The 14,017-nt window shown below is 36.7% G+C and overlaps 1 protein-coding gene across 6 annotated transcripts in view; it reads left to right on the top strand.

Moving 5' to 3' along the window:
• The first annotated feature begins 6,191 nt into the window (after positions 1-6,191).
• creb5b (cAMP responsive element binding protein 5b) overlaps positions 6,192-14,017 on the top strand; it is a 37,993-nt gene continuing 30,167 nt past the window's right edge. For 3 of the 6 annotated variants that reach the window (XR_002918824.2, XR_002918825.2, XM_024268188.2), the window contains exons 1-4: positions 6,194-6,557; positions 10,816-10,893; positions 11,064-11,157; positions 12,312-12,436. Coding sequence is in view for 4 of the 6 variants with exons in the window: in XM_024268188.2 (XP_024123956.1) it covers positions 6,528-6,557; positions 10,816-10,893; positions 11,064-11,157; positions 12,312-12,436 (327 nt within the window). In the remaining 2 variants the exon portion in view is untranslated. Of the gene's footprint in view, positions 6,558-10,815; positions 10,894-11,063; positions 11,158-12,311; positions 12,437-14,017 lie in introns of all 6 variants that reach the window. The other 3 variants (XM_036215931.1, XM_036215932.1, XM_024268189.2) reach the window with 3 other exon arrangements.

Raw genomic sequence — 14,017 nt, forward strand, 5'->3', positions numbered from 1 at the left:
TTTCATTAGAAAAGCACGCACTTCTCAATTTTTCTAAAAGGAATTACACCAAAAATAAAGTAAAATATATATTTACAACTGCATGTAAAAAATACAACAAACGTTTATACTTGCTAGGTTTATTGGTTTCTGGTTGGTTACATTTTACATATTTTAAGTAGCTTATTTTATGTAAATGCCTTCATGTCCTTTTGTATTATCCTGCTAAAGTGGTTTTTGAATTAGAAATTGTCTGGAAAAAGCATATTTTGCTCTAAATTATTTATATATCTTTAATAGCTATTTCCTAGTCATGTATATTGTATGCCCAATTTAATCAGAGATACTGGCTTAAGAGGGGAGCACTAACAAAATAACAAAACACTGGAAGGCCCCATCTTCTTAAGCCCATGAGGACATGGCATCAACAGGAATGTAAAATTTGGACCACTGTGCTGTCCTAATTTGGGCACATCTTATCACCACAGCAAAGCAGCTGTCACTGATTCGCACAGGTAGTTTGGCAATCCTTTATTTTATGCGGGCTGGGGACCACCACGGGGAGAACCAGACTTGGGTCCTCCTGTTACTACAGCTTAGGGTCTTACCTAAGGACTCACAAGCTTGTTGCACCCACTGGGAACCGAAGCCAGGTCCTACATCCAGCCAACTGAGCCATCCAACTTTGAAACAGTCCTTTATAAAAATGAGATGTGGCCCGAAATATACAAGTACATTCCTGGAACGCGTTCAAACAGGGTTTTTCTATTTGCATATTTTAGTTGGTATCTGCTGGCACAGATAATTGTAGTTACTGAAAATAGTTTCCGGAAATATTACTGGGTTCCACAGAGTTATGTCTTTGGCACAGTCATGCAAATGACTAATGCAAATACCCAAAAAGCAGGACCATCTCCGAATGGTCTTCAGCCTTGTTTCCTTACAGGTTCTCTCCAGTTTCTTCAAATCATTTGGCATTTGTATAAATGATGTGGTCTTTGCAGATGTATTAGAGAAACATTCTTTTTTAACCACTGCTTTCTTTTATGAGTTCATTCACAGATCCAGAGTCTTTGCTCGTTTGTGCTTTTGAGAGCCTTCATGACTTGCCATCATGTTACATACTGTATAAATTACTTTGATTGCAGATCGTCTTTGTAAATGAGAGACCCTTTTCTCAACTGATCCCTACTAGTAGAATAAAACTTAAATGAAAAAAAAGATTTGATGTTATATGATCTTCCAGATCTTTTTTTAATGATCTCGTCATTTCTTTACTCAATTTTGAGGACTGCAGGCAAATTTGAAATTACCTAATTTATTGACATTAGGTGCACAATCTCCAAGTGTGAATAAAATATTCACTTATGTAGGCTGTGTTTATTATATTAAATTTTTAAGACCATATTTTTCTAAGAATTGCCTATTGTTAGGAAGCATAATTTAAACTCACCCGGAAAAAAAAAGCTTGTATGTGTTAAACTATGTAGTAATAGGTACCAAAAATTCAAAAATGTTCATGTTTATTTTTTAAAAGATTACATAAAACTGCAATTGCTGTTTTATATTTTAATGTATATTTTCCCCCTATTAATTATATTCTGATTCGTGCATTAATCCCAGATTTAATCACATTTTTTTTTAAAAAGAGAAAGGAGTTGTCTCCTGGTTCAAAGAGCTCCTCAACAAGTGGTTCAATTGCATCTGATGGCCACAGAGTGGCGCTGTTAGTCAGTGGATAAAGTCATGTTCTTTACAGTAATTCAATAAATAATATATGTGAAACTTTATTAGGTTATACTTGCACATAAAACCAATTCACCAAAAGTTTGTTGGCTGAAATTTAAATAAAATATTGCAAAAATATGTCAATTAAATTGAAAGTTCTTGGAACGCATTCATGAAAAGAGCAAAATGTTTGAGTCGCCTGAAGCAATTAAGACCTGCATTTAAAACTTTGAGAGAGAAATAAACCATGCCACAACTTGACACAAATGTCTAAAATATGCGACTGTTCTCTTCTAAGTAATCCATGTGAATCATAAAGTTGAGAAACTGTTGAAACTCCAGAAACAAATTCACATTTTGTGCAAATAAAAAACAATACTTTTTATATTACATTTCAAACAGATTATTTTCATTTCAGTGTTGCATGTTAGTTTAAAGCGCGGAAACAAAGACTAAATTGTATTTGAAAATAATCATGAAACAATGGGTTTACTTTAGGGCAAAACTATTCAGAATTGATTGAGACAAAGTGTTAAACTATTCTGTGGTCAGGCCAATCTGAATCGGAAATTGTTTTTGGAAGCAAGAGATGCAAAATCCTCCTCACAAAGAGGAAAACGACCACACGGATTCCTATCTGATTCTGCCCATGTCTAATGTAATATTGCCTAGGTAATAAACACCTTCCAAATCTACAAAGGATATTTAAATCCTCAATGATGAAACACAGGTTTCCTGACAGAAAGGTCTTTTCATGAGATGCCAGTGTGCTTGCGGTGGAAGAACCAGAATGCTAAACAGACCCATTTGGCTCAAATCTCAAAGCATTGGTTACATTTATGAAATGAAAAATACTACAGAGAAGACACAGGGCAGTAAAACTGTCCCAGTCTGAGCACAGACACCAATAAAATAAAAGTCCTCTCCCAAACTTCCAGAACTAGGCCCCTCACTTCCAAGATGGTGTAATTAAAAAGTAAAAAGAAGTTGTAAAAAAGTTTCGTCCTAACCTTTTTAATTGTTACTCCTACTAAACTTAAACATTTTAAATATTACCACAACAAGAGCTGGTGTTTTACTTCCAGCAACTGCAATATATATATATATATATATATATATATATATATATATATATATATATATATATATATATACATAATGCATGAAACATTTAATTTAATTTGGATTTAACGTAACGTTGTGATATTTGTGTAAAAATATTTTTTACATATGTGAATAGGAAATATTCTGCAACTTTGTATATTATTCTATTTTGGAAGCAAGTTTACCTTCCAGCTTAATTTCTTAGATTTGCAAAAGTCTTAAAATTGGACAATGTTTAATCAATGCTTTACTTTTGTGAGAACCACTGTTGCTATTAGGACAATGCATCCATCAGAACATTCCAAGTATCTGACTGGGAACCAAATAACACATGAATAAATAAATGAACTTACTGACTTAGAGCAAATATTGGTGCATTTGTGTCTGAAGATGTGTGCTTTTACTATGAAAAGCCAATGTATTTCTGCTACAAACTTAAAAAAGTATAGCTAGAATGAAGTTAAAACTTTTAACCAGTTATAGGTAATTTAGAAAAAAAGTTTACATGAACTTCCCACTAAGTTTAGCAGAATAGCTAATTGGTGAGGCCATTTCTACACTACTTTTAATGACACAGCAGAAATATGTCTGAATAAGTCAACTCTTTCAGTAGATACAAGAGATTTGTTTGAACATATTTCATCAAAATTGTATTTAAAAAAGCTCAGTGGATATTTATTATTTATTTATTATTATGCAAGACAGCATGAATGACAAGAAAAAGAGAGAAACAGAAAGAGTATTTACTCCACAAATAGTGTAAATCCAATCATGCTGCAATAATTATAAATAGAAGCTTACATTCAGAATTGCATCTTTTAGTATCAAAAAAATCTTTGAAAGTTTGGGTGGTTTAAGTGATTACGTGTCTAATAGTCGGAGAAGATGAGTCAACATAACGACGACAAGAAATTTGTAGAAAATAAATTAAAAAATTCCTACCATAGTGCTTGTTAATATTTTTTAATGACGGGTTGAATATTTTTTTAGATATAAAAATAGTTTAGGATAAAAGTTCTTTCAGTTTTGTCCCTAAAAAATAAAATAAAGTTTGTTAAAATTTAGCAGGGGAATGAAAAATATTTTTATATTATGTTAGACAATCTCTGAGTGATGAACACATATGATTAAGAGAAAATGTCACGTTTATGGCTGGTATTTGACTTAAAAGGTGTGGGACGTCTTGGCATTTCACTCACCAAACAACATTTCCTTATCTCTCACTGTTAAAAAGCGACATTGCGTTTAACAACTGAACCAATGAATGGATCTGTGGATAGTTTCTATGGGGTGATGAAAATGTCTGTCTTTTATTTTTGGTATTCTTCCTCTTTGAGACTTTTTTTCATGTTTCTTTTGTTCACTTTGTGTGTCTGCTGCAGCACAGTATCAATGGTTCTCACCTTCCCAAGGTGATCTTAACAAAAAGCATTGCACAAAGACATAATCATAAAAAGGTTTAGTATAATATAGATCACATCTGCTTTAGTATGGGTCACTGACCCAAACTGCATCGGTTCTTTCCAAGCTTAACAGTCTGTTCCTCTGGCAGCATAATATTTGGATTGGTTGGGGAAATATATTGGCAATAAAGAGACAAAAGGATGTCATAAACGTTGATTAAAGCTCTGGTTAAAGGACAGAGGCGGAGAGGCTCTGAGTTATTATGGCTTTTCAGACTGCGTTATTGTTTCGGTGACAGAGCTCTTAGTGTGTCTAGCAGAGTGGTCGCAGGCGAGTGGTAAACATTTCTCAACGTGTGAGGAGTCATTAATCCCTGAAGTCAAGGATGGATTCACTACAACCAGTGTCTGTGGCCCACAAGTTCACAGCCAGTTGGCACCACGGGGGCCAGAGCTCCAACACTAAAGTCCTTTTGAATTTCTCCCAATATGCTGCAGCTAAGGAGCTCATTTTAAAGACAATCATGTTTAGATGCAAAAATGTACTATATGACTTTGCACCTGTACATGCAAAATTGGTATAAAAGACCAAATCCGATCATCTTTCGAATTATTTTTGAAGCATTTCTAATGGTCTCATTTATGACATTTTCAGACAAAATAAAAACAGTAGAATTTTCTAGGACATAATTTCTGCAGGAGTTCATCAAAAACTTACCACTGAGTTGTAGGTTGGACCAATGAGGAACTAGAGTTAGCATGCAGGCTTTTTACTATCGTCCAAGATACGTAAAGAGCGACGCCACATTGGAATGGTATAAAAAAAACTACGAGATATGGCTTAGCAGACATAGGAAAATAACCATGAAATGTTTAATTTTGGTCCGATTTGAAAAAAGGAAAACTCTGATGATCAGAAAAATAATTGTCAGGTCATGGTGATAATGTTTTTGCACAAAGTGCAACAAATGAATGACATTTAAAACTGTTTTTTATAAATGAGTAGGTTATTATATAGAAAACACAGTGCATACCTGATGGATGGCTGTGATTTTATTCAAATCTACACACAGACTAACATTTATACAAACTGTTAGACTCCTCAGTCTGTGGAAATAGTGCAACATCTAAATCTGCCATTGACTTTGAATAGGCGACAAAATCCGCCTAAATGTTCACTATTGAGAGTAAACTCACTCTGATCTTGTTAAAATGTTTTTTAGAAGTTCTCCTTTGATAGCTGACAGTAATAATTTACTAGTGAAAAGTCACATTCTTGCATTTCCTGTTTGTTCAATTGGAACACAGCAATAAACAGGCATCTAAACCATTCCAATATGGCGTCCAACTTTGGGTACGAAACAAGCTAGCATGCCATCTCTAGTGATATAACTCACGGCAGGACTGCTGACCCCATCTGGTCACCCATCTGTTTCCACACTCACCCACTAGCTTACAGCCTCTCCATTCACTAACCTAACATGATAACATCATAACTATCCAGACATTCAAACCAGATGCCCACTCAGATAAGTGAAACAAAGACACAGATACATGGGAGTGTATAGGTGACCCGCCAATTGAAGCTTCTGTCACGACTACAAGCCTTTAAATGGGATTGACAACAACAATATAAATAAAGAAATACACAGAAATGCAATTTTTAGCTGAATTTTCTTTAGATAAAGCATTCATCATGAGAAAAATGCCACCAGAACATGCAAAGTAAAGGAAAAGGGCATTGAGTGTTGGCAAAAACATTAAAATCAACTTTAGAAGTGCTGAAACCTGTACTTCTGACGAAAGAAACTACAATTTCTGAGAGTACCAGAATTCCCCTTTGTAGAACACACAGTAATTTTTTTATCACTTTATATTTTCAAAAAACACATTTTCATCACTAAACTGTAGAAATGTAGATGTTTTGTTTCATTATGCTGGTAAATTAGTGTGAATCTACTTATATTATGCAAAAATATCACAATTAAGTGTATTTTACTGATTGTAAAACAGTGAGAAGCACTTGTTCATCTCTTCTCATCCAGCGGAGGTGATCCAGCGCGCGCCGCCACACCCACCCCGGGACCCATGCTTTGGGCGTGCCTCTGCACAGCCCCCGCCCCTGTCGCTCCGCCCACCAGCGGACCGCAATGATTTAGAAGTTCAGGAATCCCACGTGACGTCACCCATGGGTGACGTTATGCTTCTCTAAATAGATCGTATTGTAATCTTCGCTCAGTCCAACGTGGTTGCTTCTGCGGGGCTGCTTCTCATTTTCTACACTTGTTTGGTAAGTTTGAGCGCCTTGCCAGCATGCAGGGGAGCGTGCAGGAGCCTCTGCAGGTTTGTTGTCTTTGTTCGCAGCGGTTCTTCTCACTGTTTTCCTCCCTTTTGGCTCATGCAACAGATTGTTTTGTTTGTCGCTCCAGCTGTCTTGGTGATTTTAAGAGTGATTTTCGCTGTGTTGGTGGAGTTTGTCCTCGCTCCGGGGCTCTATCTGTTGAATGTTGTGGAAGTTGAGTGAAGCGGCGCTGCAGATCGGTCTGTCAGGTAACAGAGGGGGACAATCCTGCAGGAAGACACCTCTAGACACGGCGAAAACAAGATGCTTTAAAAAAAAATAAAAATATATATCTTTTTTTTATTTTATTTTTCACTTTCAAGTATCGGATTAGCTCCAGAACTGAGTCCATGCGGGATTGTCACGCCTGTCCCATCTCGGGATGCGCGGTGCAGGACTCTGCGGTTCACCCAATGACCGTCTGGGATTAAAAAAAAAAAGAAAAGAAAAAGAAAAAAAGAGGTTGAGCGCGCGCGTCTTCTGCCATGCCGGTCGAGAAAAACCAGCTTCCTTTTTGCAGCAAATGTAGGTTTTTCAGTTAGTCTGAAAGAGCAGTGTGGGAAACATGACGTCATTTTGCAGGCTTCTCCATGAGATGTTGAAGGTTACTTTCTGTTATGCTGACCAAGCCTGCTGTCACAGAAAAAAGCAAAAAAGTTGCCATGATTAAAGTTAAATTTGATTCACAGCTCTGTCATGTTAAATAGCATAAAAACCCTTAAAAATATATTAAATTTCATATTTTCTTTTTTTCATATTTCATCAAATGAGTTATGGTTAAAAAAAAACCCTGAAAAGATGCAGATAATTTAGTAAGTAAAACAATCTTTTGACAGTTTTTTTCTAAATATCCATCAATTACACAAACAACCAAAAGTAAGAAGTTTCTGCTCAGTGTCTGCATCAACTTTCTGCTTCTGTTTGGTTCCGTTGGTGCAAACTCTGCTTGATTGGAGGCTAGTGGCTGATTGCAGCAGGGAAACCTGACCCCTGCACAGTTTATTTATCGATGGTTGCTTCATGTGCTGGAGGTTTCTCTGGTAATGATCATATAAGAAGGAGCTACAATTACAGAAGTTTTAACACCAGTGCATCCATTCGAGTCAACAGTTTAGCCACAGATGTCTTGTTTCCGATTATGTTTAACACTTATTTCCTTTTCCTCTGCAACAGTTGAAAATATTTTAAAGCTTTAGGAGGGGAAATGCAAGTGGTTTCTGTGCTTTGTGGGATTGAAATCTACTGGAGTTTGCAGCACAGGAGTGTTTTTGTCCCACATTTAGCTGAGAAGCACAAGTTCAGGGCAGGCATTGTCTGGGAGAGCCAAGATCCCTGCCTCAGGGAATGCCACAATCCTGCCTTGAACTTGTGCTGTCAAATCCTAGGTTGTGAGAAGTCAGGGGTTTGAATTGCTCTGCATGTTTGCGCTTGCTTTAACCCTGTGTGCTTTTGGACCTCTTTTTCCACACCACATTGTTCTAAAACAAAAAATCCTTTGACGCGGTCTACCTGGAGAATTCTCTCCCTGTTCCTCTTGGAGTCAAACCCCCTAATCCTTCCCTTTTTGCTCACATCGGGACATAGTTAATGTAAAGTGTAACCAAACTTCCTCTCCTAAACTAAAACATCTCTATTAAATGCAGGCCAAGTGTCCTTTTCAAGGAAAAGGGCGTTCAGCACTGATAATCTGAAGTGTGAAAGCTGTTGGAAAACTCACAGAGAGGCTCGCAAAAACGAATGTGTGTCATATGGTTTAAATTCCCCACTAAAATGTGCTAAAATGATCAAATCCCGTTTTAGAAACAGGAAAGGAAAGGCAAGGAGTGGATTATTTTGAATAATCGTGAGAGGAAAGCCTTAGAATTGATAAAAATGATTTATGGCGGCGTAATGAACCTCCTACAACATCTGTGGAAACAAACAGCTCCAGGTAAAACATCTGAGATCATAACAAATAAATAAATAAACATACCTGGAAAAAATGTTGATGTAAGACATGAATAATGAACAATAAGTCTGCAGGCGCTCGTTTTACTTGCTTTCATCGTGTGTTAAGTTGAGTTGCATCCGTGGACTTGGTTGTGTTTGTTGTGTCAGAGGAGGCCAGGTCAGTGATTTTTGGTTTCTGTGTGCAGAAAAACGAGGCCGGTGCCCCCCGACTCCCTGACGGGGAGAACCTGTCCAGACTCTGTTCTGCATCTTGCTAGGAAAACACAGCTTCTTCGCATAACACAATATTCTAGTGTTTTGATTGACCTTGAGGAAACAGTCTGAAAGAAAGAAAAAAAAGACGTTGCTGTCGTTCTTGTCATCAGATTTGGACAAATTTAGGTAAAACAGTCATAAAAATGTACACTCAGGTGTGTAAATAACCACATTTTTATGGTGCAAAGTTTGTGCCGTAAATATTGGGGCCGTTTCAGTCATCGCCTCTAGCATAAACATTGTCAACAGGGGATGAAAACATGCTGACGGAAAGAGAAAATGTCATAATTTTCACTTAACAGTTAATTCAAGAGTACCGATTCAGAGAGATGGATGTCACTTTATGTGTGGCAATTCTTTTTTTGTTTTTGGCTGTCAAAATAAAATGTGTAATAAATCAGTTTGAACACCTGCAAGTGGATCAGCTCTTTTAGTCAAATTCAAAATACTGTAATTGATCGGTCCAAGCGCCATACAATGTTTGATTTTAGTGTCGGTCAATTTTTGTCATCATCAATAGAATATATACCTGTTAGCCACAAGCGCAGCTCTGGTGAGGAGTAGGGATTTACTGGTGTAACTGTTTGGAGGAATTTAGATGATAACAATAAAAAAGTAATTATTATCCTGTACGTTAACTGGAAGAGCATCTTTGACACTGTCTGTCTACCTTTTAATATTAATGTTTAAAGCTCTGTGAGGCGCTTGGTGAAATGACAGTAAAATAAGACAGAAATAATATTAATAATTACCATAAATACATTTTTTAGGTAATTTATATTTATATTTTTTACATAGTTTACTTTCTCTAACTCTCAAATTATGTTATGTTTTTTTAAGGTAAAATTGACAAATACATTTAAAAAAATGAATACTTATAAGGTTATATGACATTTTTTTTTTAAAGAAAGTTATTTTGAAACATTTTCCAAACTCTTTAGAAGCATCACTTTTGTTCAGAGCCACAGGTGGACCTGCCGTCCACACATTAGTCGTAAATACGTTGAAGTTACCAAATAACATAAATATTCTCAGTACAGCTATTTTAGGACTTGTTTTTTCAGTAATTCCGTGCAATGTAGCCCATTTTGTTTTGCATATAGAAACAGATTTTAATTCATGATAACACCCCACTAAAGGGAAAAAAAGATAAATTAGCTGAGCTGGCATTTAGCGCCAGCTTTTATCTCATCAATGTTAAAAATAGCTCCAGATATATAACTTTTAAGTAATAAAATTTTGCTATACATATTTGTGTTTAGGTAAATTATTTCAAAGCTAAAATGTCAAATATTGTTGAGGTAAAATGACTAAAAAACATAATAAATGATTTAATTACTTACTATTTTTCTGTAGAAGTTCAATCTGTTTCCAGTTATTGTTGGACGTATTTCTTTGTGGCATGCAGGAGGGATTTCTCATGCTGTGCATAACTGTTCTGGGAGTGAATCAGATGATTCTATTATGACACTTTGAAGCCTTTAATTTTTATGTTTCTTTTGTGTATTTTTGAGCACTTTTCTCCTTCTTTGTGCACATTGATCTAATGCTTTACTTCTAAATCTGAAATGATGGGGGAGTTTTGAGCAGAGACGTATGAAGTATGAACACAACTATAATCATTTTTTTTAAGTTTTCTTTTTTAAATTGAGCAAACTTCATTCAGTGATCAGACATGACTTTGCACAAAAATGTGTTCTAAGCAGTTGGATAAATGTAAACTTTTTGACTTTAAACAGGATTTTTCTCTAAACCAGATGAATGTGAAACACTTTATCTGTGTTGCACCGATTAACGAGAATTCTATCAAAACTATTCAGATATTTTACGAATAAACTTATAAATAACGGCATAATAGAGTATATTTGGTGAAGCTGTTGTAGTTAGATCTTTGTTGTTTTAGAACTTTTTTTGCTCGGAGCAAGCAAAGATTCAGATGATGTAACACAAGGCTTTATCTTTGAACATTTGTAAAAACAAAACGTCATTCATTCATTTTTTTTCATCCTCCCATCTTATGTGTCATAACTGTTTTCTTTTTCTTTTATTTTGAAGTTTTATGAAACGCTGGCCAGAGTGATGAACTCAGACCAGGAAAGGCCTTTTGTGTGTAACGCTCCTGGCTGTTCTCAGGTGAGACGAAAACCAAATACGTTAAACCTGCATAGATATGTAGACAAAGAATGGCACAGGAATGTGTTAAACAAAAAAAAAAAATCTGATTCAAATTCAGTCATAATAACTGTCTTCTTAAGATTTCTTGCAGTTAATACTTTTACGTTGCATATTTCAATTTTGAACAGCGATTTCCCACAGAGGACCATCTGATGATACATCGACACAAGCATGAGATGACACTTAAGTTCCCCTCGATAAAGAATGACAACATGTTATCAGGTGAGTTACGCCGGCATCAATACAGACCCATTCAGGCGCTGGAGTGGGGCCGGTTTGTTTGGCGATGTGTGCCAAGGTGACTCATGCGCAGACACACTCGTCTGTCATTAGAAACCTTCATGGCACGTCCCGTACAAGCTGTAATGTAAATCACACACGGCCCGTGCAGTTACAGCTCTGTGTGTGCACTCCTCAGCAGAGTGCCGGGACGCTGACACACCGCAGACAAATCCTCACGTTGTATTAAGTTTCTCCTCCTCGCCGCTCGAGGTGATTTGCATTTTCCTGTCATCTGAGGTGACGGTAGTTTACAGTATCTGGAGTGTGAGATTGAAGAGTGAAATCAATCTGGTGTCAGGTGTCAATGCGAGACTAATCCATACTGATTGATTTCTATTCCTAGAAGCCTCCCTGAATCACCAGTCGTTGTCTGAAGTCTGGACTGGACCGCAGAATGTGTCCTCTTTATTATTTACAGAGCGGACGGCAGGATCAGGTTTTCTAGGCCGGGTGTCTTTAGCAGCTGCTGTTTGAGTTACAGCTCCGACCACATCTCGGTGTTAGATGCTGAACAAAGGGGAAAAAAAGGGGCCAATCACTCCTCAGAGGTTACAGCTAATGCACATGTGGGAGCATCCTAAAATTTAGATTTTTTTTTTCCTTTAGGTTTTCTTTTTAAAGTTCCACAAAGTGTGTTTTTGGCCTTTGAAATGATTCCAAAATCACCTTTAACGTCTGAAATCTGATATGTTTTCACCCGACCCCCCCTCAATGTGAAGTGGAACCCTTAACAAAGGAGACCCCCACTCATTTGGAAGGATCTGTACCATGTCAGCAAAATAGATGTCAAAAGATCATCTTCCTCTCACAGAAGAACATACTTCTGGATCAAATTTGAATCACTTTTATTTGTTTGTAGGGTGCTATCCATATGGTGTTCAGCTTTCGGGTTCACATTTGGCTGAAAATGTGCTTAAATGCACAATTTTAAATATACTGCAGTGATGTCATGCAATGTGTTCCACAAATATGGAAGTATAATCCAGCTTCAAGCACACTAATTCTAAAAATCCATCCTTAAATGTTCAGGTTTCTTTGAAAAAGACAATGCATTAACAATAGTACGCCTGTTGACCGTTTCTTTTGATTTTCAGACCAAACACCCACGCCGACACGGTTTCTGAAGAACTGCGAGGAGGTCGGACTGTTCAATGAGCTGGTGGACTGCTCCATTGAGCAGGAGTTTTGCAAAGCCCAAGAGGAGGAGGACAGCAAACAGGTACGTCAAAATAGAGAGCAAAGGTTGAAGCTAAAAAAAAAAAAACAAGAATAGAAAACCAAACTAACCAAAAGCCACAGCTGCCCGCAGGGGTTAGGTATGGTGGTTTTGAACCTTTATCTTGTGCGATCTCGACACCATCATAAATAACTGTCCCCACACCATGATCTGATACATTTCTGAGTTAATAAAACACCACAATTTATTAAAAAAAAAAAAAATTCAGAATCTTCTGCTTTACTTAACTTCTTTATAGACGTGTGTGTTAGATGTCAACTGCGTGATGCTCATTAGTTTTATAACCAGTAAACAAAATGTCTCAAATTAAAGTTAACACAGGTAGTGGAGATCAGGTTCCTCACCTTTAACTATAATCAACTCTCCAGTTTTTTCCTGAAAACCCTGAGACAGCTTCTTTAGAAAAATCAGTAAGAGCCGAGACGCCAAAATGTGGCTTTTTTTTTTTTTTTTTTAGGGAAAGTAATCATTTGTGCATAATAGAGCTACCCTCAGGAACCCTCACCTGAAGCACAGCTACTAGTCTAATCACCACAAGTCAGACTGCTTATCTAATGTCTGGGGAAGACGTGCAGTACATGCTGCAGCTAAGCTGCTGTCTGGGACGTCCGGCTGTGAAGCTTCCCTTAGCCTACCCAGTCTGCGTGGTTCATGATGGGAGGCTCTGCTAAGTCATCAGGAGGCGAGTCAGAGCAAGACGCTGTGGGAGCGAAAGACAAGAGGCAGCAAAAAGGCTTTAGCTAACGGACAGTTTGGATAAACAGCAGCGATGCAGAATAAAATAAAGTTGATATTACATTTTGTGACAAAATGTATTCGTGAAGCTGAACTTTATGAGCGTGATAGCTTTAACTGTTGGGAATTTTACTGTGTGTCACTATAGTCTGACACTATTTCTTGCAAAGTGGTAATTTTGAGTGATTTAGTACTCACCTTTATGCACAGAAATGAATAATTGTGTGAATTCTTAGTAAGCATTCACACTAAAGTGATTCTCCTGCTCCTTTCCGTACGTTTTTCGGCATGTAAAACTCAATCACGCTTTCAATGATTTCAGTAATCTTGGTATCAAAACTTTCAGCACGTTCAGGACATTACTGCTTGTATTTTTGGTATTCATAAACGTTATGGTTTTTGAAATATTGAGCGAAATATGCCCCATAGGAAGTTAATGAGAAAGTCTTCAAATGTAAAAATTTTTGCTTTTATTTTAGCAACATGCTAATGTTTTTGGCTAATTTATTTTACTGTTTTTTAAGGCTATTTTGGAGTTTAGCTAGTTTTTAAGCAATGAGCTAACTTTTTTGGCTAATTTGGCAGATAGCCTACGAGGTTTTTAATGCTAATTTGGAATTTGGCTAATATTTAAGTGACATGCTACCGTTTTTGGCTAATTTGTTATCTACTGAGGTTTTTATCGGCTAATTTAGCATCTATTTTAGCAACAGGTTCACTTTTTTGACTAATTTAGTTTACTGAGGAATTATAGGCTACTTTGGAGTTTAGCTAGTATTTAAGCAGCAAGCTAGCTTTTTGGCTAATTTGGCATCTACTGAGGTTTTT

This window comes from Oryzias melastigma, linkage group LG16, assembly GCF_002922805.2.
Source record: "Oryzias melastigma strain HK-1 linkage group LG16, ASM292280v2, whole genome shotgun sequence".
Taxonomy (NCBI): Eukaryota; Metazoa; Chordata; class Actinopteri; order Beloniformes; family Adrianichthyidae; genus Oryzias; species Oryzias melastigma.